General features: G+C 38.1%; 1 protein-coding gene across 1 annotated transcript in view; it reads left to right on the top strand.

The window, feature by feature from the left end:
* Window positions 1–17031, top strand: part of LOC306964624 (von Willebrand factor A domain-containing protein 5A-like) — an 18244-nt gene extending 1213 nt beyond the window's left edge. The window contains exons 4-19 of the mRNA XM_079558702.1: window positions 357–779; window positions 1285–1399; window positions 2320–2459; window positions 2545–2633; window positions 3721–3865; window positions 3961–4040; window positions 5426–5540; window positions 6439–6597; window positions 6671–6774; window positions 7150–7370; window positions 12429–12497; window positions 12927–12953; window positions 13223–13252; window positions 16159–16310; window positions 16682–16805; window positions 16924–17031. Of these exons, the coding sequence (XP_079414828.1) occupies window positions 357–779; window positions 1285–1399; window positions 2320–2459; window positions 2545–2633; window positions 3721–3865; window positions 3961–4040; window positions 5426–5540; window positions 6439–6597; window positions 6671–6774; window positions 7150–7370; window positions 12429–12497; window positions 12927–12953; window positions 13223–13252; window positions 16159–16310; window positions 16682–16805; window positions 16924–17003 (2073 nt within the window). The 3' untranslated portion in view covers window positions 17004–17031. The remainder of the gene's footprint in view (window positions 1–356; window positions 780–1284; window positions 1400–2319; window positions 2460–2544; window positions 2634–3720; window positions 3866–3960; window positions 4041–5425; window positions 5541–6438; window positions 6598–6670; window positions 6775–7149; window positions 7371–12428; window positions 12498–12926; window positions 12954–13222; window positions 13253–16158; window positions 16311–16681; window positions 16806–16923) is intronic.
* Window positions 17032–17207: the final 176 nt, after the last annotated feature.

Here is a 17207-nt window from a genome sequence, read left to right as displayed (position 1 = left end):
GCAACCAGCAAGCAAAACATTAAAGGGACTATACGGAGTTTTAAAATGTTAAGTATTTTGCTCTCCCTACATATTCCAGAAATGTCCTATTCTGTAGAATGAGCTCAGACCTATTCACCACAACTGCCTCTAAAATCCTGCACTGTCACTCAAAAAAGTGTTAATTCAGGTTCGATGTGCCGTCATGCTTAATGTAGAAGCTGCAGTTACGCTTAAGACCTGAGGTGGCAGTAGTGAGCATAAAAATGTCATGTCTTGCATCTTGAAACACCTTTTCATTAGAAATAGAGAAAAGGATGTCTGTCTCATGCAGCTTTTAACTCGAAATGATGAGTCTGATAGTGAAAATTTCCCAGGATCGTGAGGAGTACGATGATGCACTGAGCTCCAGTCAGCGGGCCTTTCTAATGGAGAGGAGCGACCAGAGTCCAGATATATTCTCCATTAATGTGGGCAGTCTGCCTCCAGGAGAGAGCGCCTCCATCAGGCTGGAGTATGTCACTGAGCTGGATGTTCAGGCCGACGAAGCACTGAGGTTTTGTCTCCCCGCTGTCCTCAATCCTCGGTACCAGCCCGCAGGTCAGATTTCACTCTGGTGTTGGAGCAGAGAAAGGTTAAAAAGCGGCAGTGCAACAGTGATGTCAGTGCCATCTTCTCTAGTTCCCTATGATCTGTCTTTTTTGGCTCGAGTCCAGTCTGCACGACTCGTCTCTAAAGTGGAGTCCAACTGCACCATGGACCCTCTGGAGTTCCTCAGCCAAGATCACACATCAGCACTGGTAAAAAACAAAATCTTACTTTACTTCATATATATATACATATATATATATATATATATATATATATATATATATATATATATATATATATATATATATATATATATATATATATATATATATATATTAGAAACTATGTAATGATGCTGTTCCCTTCGGCTTGGTTTCCTTATGTTATGCAAAAGTGCTCTGTGTTATTCAAGTTCACCTGTATGTTGTATTACTAAAAAATGTGTTCTGTCCATTCTGCCCACAACCCTTATTGACTTTCTATAGCAGAAGCCGACTTTAATCTGCTTCTCATTCCCCACCATTATCAGCAGACGATATAGTTCCTGTTAGTTGTTTTTTGTGCTGAGAAAATCAAAACTGAACAGATTTTCAACATTTTTAAAGAAGCCCACAAAAAAATAGAAACAAAAAGCTAGGTTAAAAACAACATTTTGTCTGTATATTGGACTAATGAACTGTTTTTGTTTTTCTCACTCCTTTTCTGTGACTGCAGGTGAAGCTGGCAGCAGGACACAAGTTTGATAGAGACGTGGAGCTTCTCATCTACTATAAGGACACCCATGAGCCCTCAGCAGTGGTGGAGGTGGGATGGGCTTCAGCGGAGCCTGGTGAGGAAACATGCAGTTATTTTTATTTGTCCTATAATTATCCAGGATAAAACTCATTGAGATTAAAAATGTCTTTTTCAAGAGTGTCCTGGCCAAGATGCAGGGGGACAAGTTTACACACAAGTTGCAACTGTACACACATAATCACAAATAAACATTGCATAATTCAACCAATATAATTCACTCAGATAAAACATGTAAAAACAAACATGTAAAAGACTTTGTTTCTAGATTTTTCAATAATGATTTAAAAGTATGAAATGACACAAGTTATTTTAATTGAAACTCCGTCTGTAGTTCATTCCAAGAATACGGTGCAGCAAATCTTAAGGCCAGGTCAGTTCGCACTCTGGGCACAGAGAGCAGCAGAAGGTCCTGAGAGCGCAGGCTATAGCTGCTGCTGCTCCTCAGCTCAGTGAGCTGCTGCAGATATGGAGGGACAAGTCCAGCAATACATTTATAGATCAGAAGATTCCAATGTTTCAATCTACGAAACGACAAAGATGACCAGCCGACCCTGGCGTACAGGACGCAGTGATGATTGGCTATCTGATGGCACATTTTAGTTTGCTTGAGTTTCAGTGTGGGGGACGTGGCCAAACAGTAAAGAGAGCACTTTACAGTAATTCTGCCACGTCTTCTGATGAGGAAGCTGTGGCTCAGGACTCAGAGTTGAACTTGTCCATCACCCAGACAGGTCACTCAGGTGATTACAAAACACCTAGCAATCCTCTGGAAAGGCTCTGGTATTGATGCGATCTGTCCAAAGTGCCTGGGGAAGTTCTTCAGCTGCTATGAGGCACCACCAGGGCTTCATCCATGCGCCATAAAGTTAGGATAAAGGAAAAGAGAACTTAAGTTTGAATTAAACTTGTGTATAAGCAAACAAGATGGTCAGTATAACTCCCTGTTGATTTCAGGCACTCTGATGGGAGACTCTGCAGTAATGCTGAGTTTGTATCCGGAGTTTCCTAAAGATATGTCCATTTTGATTGGAGAGTTTGTGTTTCTTTTGGATCGATCGGGAAGTATGTCCGGAAGTCACCTTGCCAGGGCCAAGGTAAGGCGTAAGTTTGTGACCTGTCTGTCAGTGATGCCTCACAATTATTGTACACCATCATTGATTTCTTTTCTCTGTTTCTCAGGACACTCTGCTGCTCCTGCTGAAGAGCTTACCCTTGGGTTGCTATTTTAACATCTACAGCTTTGGAAGCTCTTTTGAACACATTTTCCCGTAAATAAGTTTTATACCACCATTGTGATTTTTTTATGCACAGAACTGGGCACATTTTGAAGTGTTTGAAGAGAAAATCCTTATTTGTTGAACCTTATGTTTTTTAACGTATTTGGTTATTGTAACAGTCTTGCTATAGTAACCCCTTGTACCTTGTTTCAACTGACTGTTTTTGCAAGTTTTTGTTTCATTTGGATAGGCCAAGAAATTACAGAGATATTTACCTCAAACCAGCACCAAGCAAAATGTTCTCACCTTAATTTACCCCTAAGTTTCTCATAGAGAAACAAAAAGGCTTAATTAAAAAAAATATTGGAAACATTTTATTTACAAAAGTAAAGAAAAGACCCTTGTCTACAAGAATAAGCTTGATGTGGCCATACTGCCGATCCCGTCAGGCCTTAGAAGCTAAGCAGGGAGGGGCCTGGTTGGAACTGGGATTGGAGGCTTCCTGGTGGTAACACCAGGAAGCCTGGCGAATGCAATGTGTGAGTCAGTGGTTGGTGGTGGTCGGAGGGGCCAATGGTGAATAAATCATGTACAAAATTGTAAAGCAACTTTGAGCGTCTTGAAAACGCTATATAAGACTAATGTATTAGTAATTTTTATTATTATTATTATTATTATTATTATTATTATTATTATTATTATTATTATTATTATTATTATTATGTGGTTCTCTATCTGTTTTTTTTTTTTTTTTATAACTTTGGGTCCATAAAATTTGACTGATGAAGAATTCAGCAATTTTGAAGGAAAGTCTCAAAGGCACTGTTAGAGCCACCCTAACACATTATTGTTACAAAGTCCTCTGCACAGGACAATAGGTCTGATAGACTGCATGTAAACAGTCCGGCAAAGTGTCCCGCAATTGCACTGGCAAACACATCCTGGCCATTGTAATTAAATTTAGTGATTGGGGAATAGGGGGCACGAGAAGGAAACTTATGTAAATACAGGGGAGACAGAGAACATGCTCAGGCTAAATTATATATTTCTTAGAATGTTATGTTAAGACTTGTAACTCTATGGTCACAAACATTAAGTCAAAATCAAGCAAGAGTTGTGTTTGTTACTTTTTTTGCAGTAAAAGTGTAGAGTACACACAGAAGACGATGAAGGAGGCTCTGAAAGAGGTGGAAAAGATGCAGGCGGATCTGGTTGGCACCGAGATCCTGGCTCCTCTGAAACATGTTTATAGCCAGAGCTGCATCCCCGACTATCCCAGACAGGTGCATATCATCAGTGCATGTGTCCTCATATATATGAACAAACAATAACAACTGATCATTCTTTCTGCTGCATTAATGTGAAATGTGCTCTATAGCTGTTTGTCTTCACTGATGGAGAAGTAGAAAACACCAAAGAAGTCATAAACCTGGTCAAGTCCAATTCAGGATCTCACAGGTAAAAGTTAAAGGTCCAATGTCATTTGGGTTCTGGCCTTTTCAAAGTATTTTGACACCCTAGCATTGTATAACGTATCCGCATTGAAAACAGGTCAAAGTATATGAGCATACAAAATGCCTTAAGCCAGTAATGAAGTGCAGTGGTGGCATTTTGAGTGCTGAAATGATCAGAAAGTCCAGCGAAGCTGTCTAGACTTTAGTTCTTGAACAGAAGAAAAGTTGAAATTGCAGGATTGCTCAACCCAATATGAATGAAAGCAAAAAATGTGCAATGTACATCTCGGTGTATGTTTTCATTGGGCCACAACACTGCAATATGGTTAAAAGCTTGAAAAAGTCTATTTGGCAGAAAATAGACGATTGAAATACAGGAGCTCAATCTCGTTTATGTAAACATTGGTCTCAGGGCCACATTTGGCTTCCAGGCCACACTTCAGAACCCATTTTCTTAAAGGATCTGTATCGTGCTTTTTTAGCCATTCCAAAGTAAACTATAGTTATGTATATGATATATTGTACCTCTACCACTATGGAGTACTATTTTTTGTGAGAAATATAAGTATTTTCTGGGGGTATTTTTCAAACCCGGAAGACATGACACTTTGATTAAGTTAACTCCGCCTCCTCTCTCCGAGCTAATCTGCCCATGCATTATTAGCAGTAAAATAAATATAAATGTCACAGCAATGAGTGAAGTTACTTCACAATGCAGTTATAAGGAGTTGCTACTGCTTCTGCTACACAGCTTCGTTAATGGCTAACACACAAGCTGACACGCATTTTGACCGCCCTGTCCTGGCCGCTCCGTCGGGTGTTTACATTTTGGGACTCGTGTTGGTTATAAAAGTTAATGCACTTTCATTCTGGCGAAGGTTCAGCAAGCATCCATCAAGAGACAGTCACAGAAAAACACTATTTTGGCTGAAAGTCCTGCACCTCTCAAACGCACTTTCTCCGTGACATTATCGTTAGATAAGAAAAAAGAACAGGTGTGTCCAGAGTAGGTTAGAAAGAGCTCCTTCTGTCTGACATTTTTCTTTTATTTATTTCTTACAACAGAAATAATGAAAAAGCTGTTTTATAAATTAAAATCAGGCATCACATTACAGACGTCGGGCTCTTCCTGTTTGACACTATGACGTAAAAAACTTAAGACAACTGAGTCGTTTTCCAGGAGAGGGCGGAGCAGCTGCTCAGAGAGCAGGATTCAGGAGGATTGCTCAGAACTGTGTGAATGAAGCCAAAAAAAAAACTCTGGGGATGTTTTTGATAAGGAAATAGCATAACAATATTGCTAAACGTTGATTTTGCATGATATAGGACCTTTAATGTATTTAGAATGTAATGTAATAATGGTATATATCTCAATCTTCTTTACTGCAGGTGTTTCTCTTTTGGGATTGGTGGAGGAGCAAGTACTGCTCTTATCAATGGTTTGGCCAAAGAAGGAGGCGGCTACGCCCAGTTCATCACAGGAAGTGACCAGATGGAGTCCAAAGTATGACACTTCAGTCATCAATCCGTAATTAATATGAATATTTTCTATTTCTATCTAATTAATTTAATTTACTAACACATTCATGTCTAATTTTGACTTGTTTATTCAAAATGATGAATCCTTAATTGTGTTGCTTAAATGGTGATTTACCTAAAAGATTATTCTTCATAGAAACCTATTATAAGGACTATTTAATTAATAAAGTAGTCCGGATGTCCAGTCGGTGGCTACATTTACATGGTCCAAAAAATCAGATACAGTAACTGAAGAAATCAGATTTTTAGAGCAAATGAATTGTCTTCAATCAGGCCCACCTGCAGAACCAGGTGGAGAATGTTTGACACAAATAGCACAAACTGCTTTAATTTCTATTTGAAATGTAAGGGCGAGGAGAACGGAGACAATTCAGTAAATAATCAAGAGTGAGGACTCCAACTCAACATTAAGGAGGCAGTAAGTTCTGCATGTGTGCAGCAGAACAAACCACTCAACTGTCGGCAGCACATTCTACAAACTAATTTTGTAGTAATTTTGTAATTTTAACTTTAATTTTGTTTTTGAATTAATGAAATTTTTTTTGAATGAAAAAAATACTTTTTGTATTTTTATTATATCTTTGTCTTTTCAACAAAATCTTTTTCTCTGGTTAGTTTAGGCACCTGTGATAGATCAGGAAGATTTTTTTTTAGAGATTGTATGATTATATGAATATCAGATAATGTATATCATATCTATGCTGTTTACTTCTCTTCAATAATCAGAACTTCAGAAATCAGATTATGATCAGAATTGTGGTCTCCATGTAAACATAGCCACTTTGATGCAGCGGAACTACAGTAACATTCAATACAATTATTGAAATTGATAACATTTCTTTTGAATTCTGTCTCCTCAACAGGTGATCCAGTCTCTGCGGTTCGCCATGCAGCCGGCTGTGGTCGACATCTCAGTCAAATGGGACCTGCCGAAGGGGGTGTCTGCCACTGTGATGTCCCCTCCTCTCATATCCATTTTCCAGGGCCAACGATCCCTGCTGTACGCCCAGCTCACAGGACAGGTGCTCAGCGTGCTACTACAGGAGTCTGTGCATTTGTGTTTACAGCATTAGTCAACGGGTGTGATGTGTTTAGAATAAAGAGGCAGCAGAGGGCTGTGTGACTGTGAAGTACAGCCTGGCGGGACGTCCCACTGAGAACAAGCTCAACTTCAGCCTCAAACCGACAGAGGACACTGGGTGAGGTGGACAAATTTATTCTACAGTAATTCAATTTGTTGAAAAGTTGATTTAAAACAAATGCTAATGTATCTCCTTAGACCAGACTGGTTATACTTGTTATTGTATCAGCTAGTAGTTTAATAGCACTTTGTATCATATTCATTTCAACACGTACATGGCCTGAGTTAGGGGATATTAAAGCGCCACATAACATTTTGGTCCAACTGAGATTTTTGTTTCATACTAAACAAACACTACAGCATCCTTAGGTATTATGTTCTCAACTTGGAAATTTTGATTGGCTAAAATTGGATGATCTTGATCCCATCAGCAACAAATGCCCACTAATCACTATATATCGAATATGACGAATATGACCCTGTTTGTCTTCAGGCTCACAGTGCACAGGCTCGCGGCTCGCTCTCTCATTCGGTCTTTGGAGCAGGAGCAGGAGGTGTGCAGAGGACAAATCGATGACGCTAAAAAGAAGAAAATGATTGACTTGAGCGTCCAATCGGGAGTGCGCAGCTCCTTCACTGCGTTCATCGCTGTGAACAAAACCAGCGGTGAAGCCGTTAAGGGCCCTCTGCTGCGGATCCCTTTGCCACTAATCAGTTACGTCCAATTTTTTAATGCAACTATTTAGCTTGATTAGCAACAGGTTTGGAGGGTTCAAATAGCTAATCACATATTTGTCTGGTTACCCTACAGTGGCTTTTTTGCACTCGTTTGGGCAGGAGAGAATGCTCGGTAAGTATCCTATGTATACTCAGAGGTGGGTATTGTAGCCAAAATATTTACTCAGGTATTAGTCACAAGCAGTGACCCAAAACAGTAAAAAAGGAAAATATATACCACTATTGTGTTTATCATAATGTATAAAAGCCTAATTTATGTTTTATTGTTGATGTAACATGACTGAGACAAGTGGCAAAATCTGACAGAATCGCCAAGGCGGGGCAAGAATGTTAGGGGCTGCCTTACTGTCTCCTTTACCAAAAAGAGTGAGAACCTTAAGCAGCCGATTAATGGAGAGGAGCTCATTGGAGCTCCTTGGAAATCTCGGGTGTAGAATTTGACTCCTGCTTGACATGGAAGGAGCATATTGACAGGATTGAAGGCAAATGTTAAAAGGTCATCAATGTGATGTTTGGCAGAGAGACCTTGCTGATTATTATGGGTGTCTTTGTTAAAGAAAGGCTAGCTATAGTACGGGCCCAGGCTCTGAGAGTTTGCTAAGAGCCTTCAGACTGTCATTTCATTCTAACACTCATCAGGACATCTTGTATAATATTCTCATGTGCATGCCTGCATTCATGGTCGTCAAATGAATGCAGGCATGCACAAGTAAATGGAGATGGCTGGTCAAGGGAGTAAACAAAGTGTAGAGATGTTAGTCAAAAGTACAAATATCTTTTTTGTTAAGGTCATCATGAGTTTCTCTCCTTTTATGCCCATAGCAGCCAGTGATGCAGAGGTATTCTTTACAACATGACATGGTGCATTGTCATGCATGAAGATGATTTTGTTAGGGAAAGCACGGCTCTTCTTTTTGTACCATGGAAGAAAATGGTCAGTCAGAAACTCATATTTTTCAGAGGTCATTTTCACACCTCCAGGAATCCAAAAGGGGCCGACCAGCTCTCTCTCCATGATTCTGGCCCAAAACATGACTCCGCCCCCTCCTCACTGACGTCATAGCCTTGTTGGGACATAGTGGCCATTCACCAACCATCTACTACTCCATCCATCTCACCATCCAGGGTTACACGGCCTCATCAGTGAACAAGTCTGTTTGAAAATGAGTCCTCATGTATTTCTGAGCCACTGCAGCCGTTTCTGTTCATGAGCTTCAACTAACAGTTTAGGTGAGGCCAGATAGAAGGTTTATGCACAACTGCAGCCTCTGGACGGTCCTACACCTTGATGTTTGGGAGACTCCAGAGGCACCAGCAGCTTCAAATACCTGTTTGCTGCTTTGTAGCATCTGTTCTCTTAATCTGACGTGTTTGTCTGACAGAAACCGTCCTCGTTGTGCCTTTATCTGCACAAACCCATGGGTGCTCTGAATCAGCCCAAATCTCTTAACAGTATGATGATTACGCTTAATTTTTCGTGAAATATCAAAGGTTTTCATACCTAGACCAAGGTATTCAACTATTTCACACTTTTCATCAGCAGAGAGACCCTTTTTCTTTCCCATATTGCTTGAAAATGATGGTCTGCTTAATAATGTGGAACGTCCTTTTTCAGTAGTTTTTCCCTTAACTGGGCTTAACCTGAACACTAATCATCCCAGGTCTCTGAGATTAATGTCAGTGTTTCAAAGAGCGCTGATACAGAATATCATACATACCTTTATGGAACTGGAATGCAATTTGCATAATAATTTGGAACGCGGTGTATAGCGCCTTTCACAGATATAGTCACAAAGCCTTCACTGAATACTCAGGTGGTAAGCTACATTTAGCTTCAGTTTACCCTGGGGGAGACTGACAGAAGTGCTGTCGCGACTGCACTCATCTGCACCAACAGTCCCTCTGACACCACTATACATTCACACACACATCATTCATCCTGGCCTATTGTACATGTTTTAAGGGAAAGGTAAGGGAAACCAGAGTGCCCGGAGGAAACCTACACAGACACGAGGCGAACATGCAAACTCCACACAGAAAGGCCCCGTCCAGGTGGGAATCGAACCCAGGACCTTCTAGCTGTGAAGCGAGAGCGCCGATTTCGACAATTAAATTCAGTTAATGAGAGTCAAAAGTAGCTAGACTGAAGCAAAAAGTGTTGTGTGGAGACAAGTACCTGGCAAATACTGTGGGATGCATGTTGTTTGGCAAGGCAGGGGATACAGTGCACGTTGAAAAAAATTGTGAGCATCCGCAATGGTTAACATTTATTTTACTTGTAAAACTGATTTCTTTCAGGCAGTGCTGCTCATGTGACCATTGATTGTAAGTGATTTTATTTCTTCACCATTCCCAATTGCGTTTGTATTTGTTAATTGGTACATTGACTATGTGATCATTATAATTGTTCTGTTTTAAGATAAACAAAATATCGACTTGTCACATTTTTATTATATTATTTTATTAAAAAATTGTGTATTTGACGGAGCGTAACTGAATCTTAAATAATAGGACAGAGCAGAAGCAGTGATTGAGTTATTTTCTCCACAGACTGTGAGCTTAAAGGACGCCTAATGGGATTTGGTAAGAGATTTCAATTCTATTCCGAAGTATACTTCTTTTGCTGTGTGTCTTTAGTATCAACATTTCATTGCTTTTTAAAGGTATTTCAATTCATATATAAATAATTTATTGGATTATTAGTGGATTATGTTATACTTGAAAAGAACCATAGAGCAGTGGTTCACCACCTTTTGGAGCTCAACAATTTTACTTTCACAGCCCAGAGGTGGGCGGGACTGTTGAAATACTATAGGATAGATATTGGGATTATATTTAATATTTTAATGAAAAGGTTTTCTAAAAATTGTCATTATTGATATTGTGTTTTTCTCTTCTTTAGATGAGGTTTCTATCGGTGACAGGATGGAAGGTGCAAGTAAGTACTTCATCCAATAACGTCTTAAAAATCACAGGACTCTGCATTTACGTAACAGTGATGAAATTATCTCTAGAGTTTAAACAAATCAACAGGGTTATAGCGCATTGTAATGCAAGCGAAAATTATGTATCTACATGCAATATTCCCTGTATCAGCGTAACTTTATTGACGACCTGCACTAGGACTGTAAACTTTGCACTGCCATTGCTGACTTTTGTTATTCTACTTTTTACAGTCTGTTCTAGTTTTTTTTTTCTTATTGTTTATATTTTTGCCCCTTTAAGCTTTTGGCTTTTGCTCATTGTACATAAGATACCTCTATTTACTATTTAACTGCTTGCACATTTCCTGTCTATTTAGCACACCCTGAGTGTTTCCTTGAGAGCCGAATGTAACAAAGTGAATTTCTTCATTGTGGGATCAATCTAGGATTATCTTAACTTATCTTATCTAACATGTTCAAAGACATATTATATTATTTGAAAATAGTGATACAATACTGCTATTCTGGTGTATTTAACGTAGCGTAATTGAATCTAAAATAGAAGGACAGAGCAGAGGCAATGATTGATTATTTTCTCCACAGACTGTGAGCTTCATGGACCTCACAGATATGGTGAGAGATTTCATTTCTATTTTATTTATTTATTTATTTGACAGGGACATTGCACAACAAATGTGTTGCACAGACCAGAGATAGCTACAAGCATCTGTAGTCCCTGGGCAGAGGCAAAGTAGCAGCAGGTTTATACAGTGGACAATGGACATCTTACCTTAGAGTCCATTCACAATATAAAATACATTCTTTTTTTTTTTTTTTTGCGCTCCCCAGACTTTTACAATTACAATTTTACTTTCGCAGACCAGAGGTGGGCGGGTCTGTTGAAATTAGTATGGGATTTATTGAAAAAACGATTTTTTTGTTTTATTTTTTTAATTGTAATTTGTGATATTGTGTGTTTTCCTCATCTCTAGGTGAGGCTTTCATCGGTGACATGATGAAAGGTGTAGCTAGTTTATACAATAACATCTTAAAAGTCATGGTTCTCTGCATTTATGTAACTGTGAAATAATATTAAATAGAGGAGAAACATCTATTGGCAGACATCGCAGATTGGACTATAACATTCATTGATCACTTTCAAAAAACTGCTGAAAACTCATCTGTTTCAGCTCACATGCAACCTAAAATAATATTCCATCTTTGTTTTGTTTTGTCTGTTTTATTTGTAAAGCGTCTGTGTTTTTTTTTGAAAAGTGCAATATAAAATGTATTATTATTATTAGAGAAATTTTAGAAAAAAATGAAAGGGTAGCACATCAGTAGTACTTCATTTTTTGGGCTTTAGCACTCGGAACATTTGAAGATGCGCAACTTCCCTTCCTGGATAGTATTATTATTATCATTTCAACATTTATTTGAATTTATTCATTTAAATGTATTTATTTGAATTAGGACAGTGCACATGAATCAACATGTCAGCAGAAAGCATCAATGTAAATGTACCAGAATGAGCAATTCGCTAAATTGCGTCCGTTGTCCTAAGGCAGGTAAAGAATCATTCATTTTCAGAAGTGAAATACAGACTTAGTACGAAGAACAGAACAGAGGTCAGTTACAAGGACAGTCACAGGTGAGATACCACGCCCAAGAGGTTATATTGATAAATGATTTCACGATTGATTTGTTTTCAACTGGTTCTTTAGGACCTTTTTAAAGGTGTGGTAATTGACACAGTTTCCTGACTGAAATTGGTCCAGCATTGTTGCACATTTTAGTCTCCTCTTGTCAAAGCTCTGGTATTTAAGCTTTTGGCTTTTGCTCATTGTACATAAGATACCTCTATTTACTATTTAACTGCTTGCACATTTCCTGTCTATTTAGCACACCCTGAGTGTTTCCTTGAGAGCCGAATGTAACAAAGTGAATTTCTTCATTGTGGGATCAATCTAGGATTATCTTAACTTATCTTATCTAACATGTTCAAAAACACAGGTATATGTTAGAAATGGACAGAAAGCTTGTAAACGCGCTGATGTAGTTGTTTAAAGTAAGACGTTTGGCTGATATATTCTTTCAACATTTGTGTCAGGGACTGAATCCAAACGCAAAAGGTTCCATTTCCCAAAACTGAGTCTCAAAAAGAAAGACAAATGTACAGGTAAGTGTCTGTGGATTTCAAGACAATTTAGTAAAGTTTTGTGTTTAAGAACTGTTTTAAATGTGTCCCGATTTCACTGTTATCTTGACCTACAAGTGCAACCTTTTATAATCTATTTTCTATGACCGTAAATATAAAATATGGATAACTATTTCTCAGCCTTTGTCGCCTGTTTCATACAAATTTGTCATAATTCATAATTATGGTATTTTTAGAAGATGTTTCAGTGTATTTTTATATTACAGCGACTGATCATTCGTAATCCTTAACATTTATTTTACGTGTAAAACAGAAACTTCACTCGGCAAAACAGAAATTCAAATGAATGCAATTTATTACAGCACAAAAGTTGCCATATGTGTATATATCTGATGATAATGATAATTTTTGGATAAAACAGCTGATAAAGCAGTATTTATTCCCCAACAGGCAGTGCTGCTCATGTGACCATTGATTGTAAGTGATTTTATTTCTTCACCATTTCCAGTTGTGTATTTACCAATTGCTACATTTAACATGAGATCATTATAGTTGTTCTGCTATAAGATTTTCAAGCAAAATATCAACTTATCACAATTTTATTATATTGTATTATTTGAAAATAGTGATACAATACTGCTATTCTCTAATTACTGGACACTTGATAATGGTGTATTTAACGTAGCGTAATTGAATCTAAAATAGAAGGACAGAGCAGAGGCAATGATTGATTATTTTCTCCACAGACTTTGAGCTTCATGGACCTCACAGATATGGTGAGAGATTTCATTTCTATTTTATTTATTTATTTATTTGACAGGGACATTGCACAACAAATGTGTTGCACAGACCAGAGATAGCTACAAGCATCTGTAGTCCCTGGGCAGAGGCAAAGTAGCAGCAGGTTTATACAGTGGATAATGGACATCTTACCTTAGAGTCCATTCACAATATAAAATACATGCTTTTTTTTTTTTTTTCGCGCTCCCCAGACTTTTACAATTACAATTTTACTTTCGCAGACCAGAGGTGGGCGGGTCTGTTGAAATTAGTATGGGATTTATTGAAAAAACGATTTTTTTGTTTTATTTTTTTAATTGTAATTTGTGATATTGTGTGTTTTCCTCATCTCTAGGTGAGGCTTTCATCGGTGACATGATGAAAGGTGTAGCTAGTTTATACAATAACATCTTAAAAGTCATGGTTCTCTGCATTTATGTAACTGTGAAATAATATTAAATAGAGGAGAAACATCTATTGGCAGACATCGCAGATTGGACTATAACATTCATTGATCACTTTCAAAAAACTGCTGAAAACTCATCTGTTTCAGCTCACATGCAACCTAAAATAATATTCCATCTTTGTTTTGTTTTGTCTGTTTTATTCGTAAAGCGTCTGAGTTTTTTTTGAAAAGTGCAAAATAAAATGTATTATTATTATTAGAGAAATTTTAGAAAAAAATGAAAGGGTAGCACATCAGTAGTACTTCATTTTTTGGGCTTTAGCACTCGGAACATTTGAAGATGCGCAACTTCCCTTCCTGGATAGTATTATTATTATCATTTCAATATTTATTTGAATTTATTCATTTAAATTTATTTATTTGAATTAGGACAGTGCACATGAATCAACATGTCAGCAGAAAGCATCAATGTAAATGTACCAGAATGAGCAATTCGCTAAATTGCATCCGTTGTCCTAAGGCAGGCAAAGAAACATTCATTTACAGAAGTGAAATACAGACTTAGTACGAAGAACAGAACAGAGGTCAGTTACAAGGACAGTCACAGGTGAGATACCACGCCCAAGAGGTTATATTGATTAATGATTTCACGATTGATTTGTTTTCAACTGGTTCTTTAGGACCTTTTTAAAGGTGTGGTTTTTGACACAGCTTCCTGACGTGAGCAGGCAGTGAGTTTGACTGAAATTGGTCCAGCATTGTTGCACATTTTAGTCTCCTCTTGTCAAAGCTCTGGTATTTACTCGAGTGTTGCTTATATTTGATATAAAATCCATTAATGGTGGAGGGGCAAGACCATTTCAAACTCTAAAAATGAAACAGGCATCCAAGTATGTCTGATAACTATCAAAATCTAAACTATTATACTTAATTACAGTGTTACAGTAGTGATAATGTGAAATGATAAAGGCTTTCTATCCAGAGTTTTTAATGTTTTCTTAAAGAGACTTGATGGGATTTATATTGATCTCTGGTGTTGTGCACCATGTGGTATAACAGTAAGTCATATGACTGAAGATCATTGCATATAACCCTTTGCAGACTCTGTCGTCAGAGAAGGTCTTATATGCTTTTAGTTTGACAAATTGAATTTAATGAATGTACAATTTTCTTGAAATCTAAATTTGAATCAAAGAGCACTCCTAAATACTTAAATTCTTTAACGATATCTAATCTCTCGCCGTTGACTATCACAGATGGTTGTTCATCCCCTACTATATATACTGGCTGATGAGAAAAAAACATGCAGACAGATTTTTTTGTATTCAGATGAAGGCATGAGTTTTGGAGCCAATGGGACACTGGTACAATGGCTGCAGATGTTCAATACTGGGATTGGTCCCAGTATTGAACCTTGTGGGACACCAGCGGAACAATTAAGAAATGTGGGCTGAACATTATCTATTTGTACTTTCGGTTTTCTTTCACTTAGATATGATCTCATCCAGCGGAGGGCGCTTTCAAAGAAATTAAAACGGGATAATTTGGCAATGAGAACATCATGATTTAAGGTGTAGATCGAGGAATACAGCACCCACATAACTACTCTTATCAAACTTATATTTAACATTTTCTAAAAAGTAACAAGTGGCGGTTTCTCTAGAGCAGGGGTGTCAAACTCATTTTGGGTCGCGGGCCGAAATTCAGCTCCCACGGCGGGTCGCGGGCCACATATAATAGAGAAAATGTTTCCAATAAATGAATAATAATAAGCTGTGATTTGATCAAAGCCCCAACTTGACTGTAGCTTCATCAATGACAACGGCTTACACTTGTATTGCACTTTACAAGCCTGTGTCACAAGTTCCTGAAAGTGCAGTAGTCATTATTCATTCACTTGGTGGTGGTAAACTGTTATTGAAGCCACAGCCGCCCTGGGGCAGACTGTCCATTTACCACATGGCTATATAATGTGTCGTTCATATCCTAAACTCTTATTATGTCAGTGCCCTCTGCTGGACACGTGTGGAACGCTATCCTTTTTTTATTTATTTAATGCCCCCTAGTGGCTAGAATGAGCATTCTGGTTATTCTTTAAAAATGCATAACTCCGCACAGGAATGGGCTAGAGACTTACTTTTTTTTTTTGACATACTCTGGAATTTATGCTCTACAGGGCAGGGGCCGGATTAAATCATCTCGCGGGCCGGATCAGGCCCGCGGGCCGTATGTTTGACACCCCTGCTAGAGGGATGTTTCACATGAGGTGTTTCACTACTATTTAGATGTTCTGTTGTGCAGCGACTCATTTTTCTGTTATTTTGGAGATGATTTGTAGGATACTAAATGTTTGAGTTGTTTTTTTCTCCTGCCTTTAACACCAAAATAACCCTTGCCATCTTCAAATGTGATGGCACTATTGTCTGATTATTATTATAGTGACTTTTGATGATAATGAGGAAAAGCTTGATGGTTCCTATGTACTATGTCCTGAAGAGTATGGTGGCCCCAGGTCGAGAGAGGAGCAAGGCCCTCTGTTGGAGCTGGTGTCCCTGCAAACGGCCTCAGGCTGCTGGGAGTTAGAGCCGGCTCTTGCTAAAGCTGTTGGAAAGACGAGCAAAGATCTGGAGAAAAAACGACCTTCAACTGTGAGTTACAAATACAGCTGTCAGATTATGCTGCAGTTACTATGAAAGGATAATGCATGTATAATATAACAGCACCGTGAAAGCACTGTTTTATTGAATCAAGAATATACTTTTCCATCAGCCAAATATTATGTGCACTATAGATATGTGACTTTTAGCCCCACATGCTGAAATAATATATCTGCAACAGCAGGGTGACACTGCACTAAACACATTATGGACATTTTTTGTTTTCTTCTGTTTTCCTCCAGTTATCTCTAAACATTTATTTTGATAATGTAATTTTGTAGACAATATTTATGTACAGTATTTACAATTTCGATCTATTCTTCCCACTTAGTAGTTTTTTTTTCATTGGCTGTGTGTTTTAGGCAAAGAAAGAAGTGTGGGCCACCATTCTGGCTCTGGTCTGGCTCCATGGTCTCAAAGCTGAAGCTAAAGATGAGTGGGAGCTTTTGGTCATGAAGGCGGTGACGTGGCTGCAGTCACAGAATGGTAATTTGGACATTATTATATTATTATCATTATTATATTGCCATTACAATTAGATACCAGTTGATTTGCTCTAATTTCTTACAGTCGATATTAAAGTAATGATATGTCTGTTTTTCAGCCTCGGGTCTGGCTGAGTGTGTGGAAGCAGCCAATTCTCTGTTGGGGTGCAGTGTGCAGAAAACCACCTTTGGAATTTAAGACTTACCAGTGTTTACGTAACTGCTTATGAAAATGAATGTTCGAAATGATTGTGAATTGAATACACTGTTGCTTTCTGTTTAGTTTTCCTACATTGTGAGTCGTCTCTGTTGTGATGAGGGTTGTTTTGATTTGCCGTTAAACTGTTGCTGTGATTCCGATTCTGAACACACTCCAGTAAAGACAACAAATGCACAAAACAGT

The sequence above is a fragment of the Gobius niger genome (genome assembly GCF_951799975.1).
Source record: "Gobius niger genome assembly, chromosome: 1".
NCBI classification, from domain to species: domain Eukaryota; kingdom Metazoa; phylum Chordata; class Actinopteri; order Gobiiformes; family Gobiidae; genus Gobius; species Gobius niger.
Note: the sequence above shows the minus strand (reverse complement) of the source record. Positions and strands in the feature narration are given on the sequence as shown.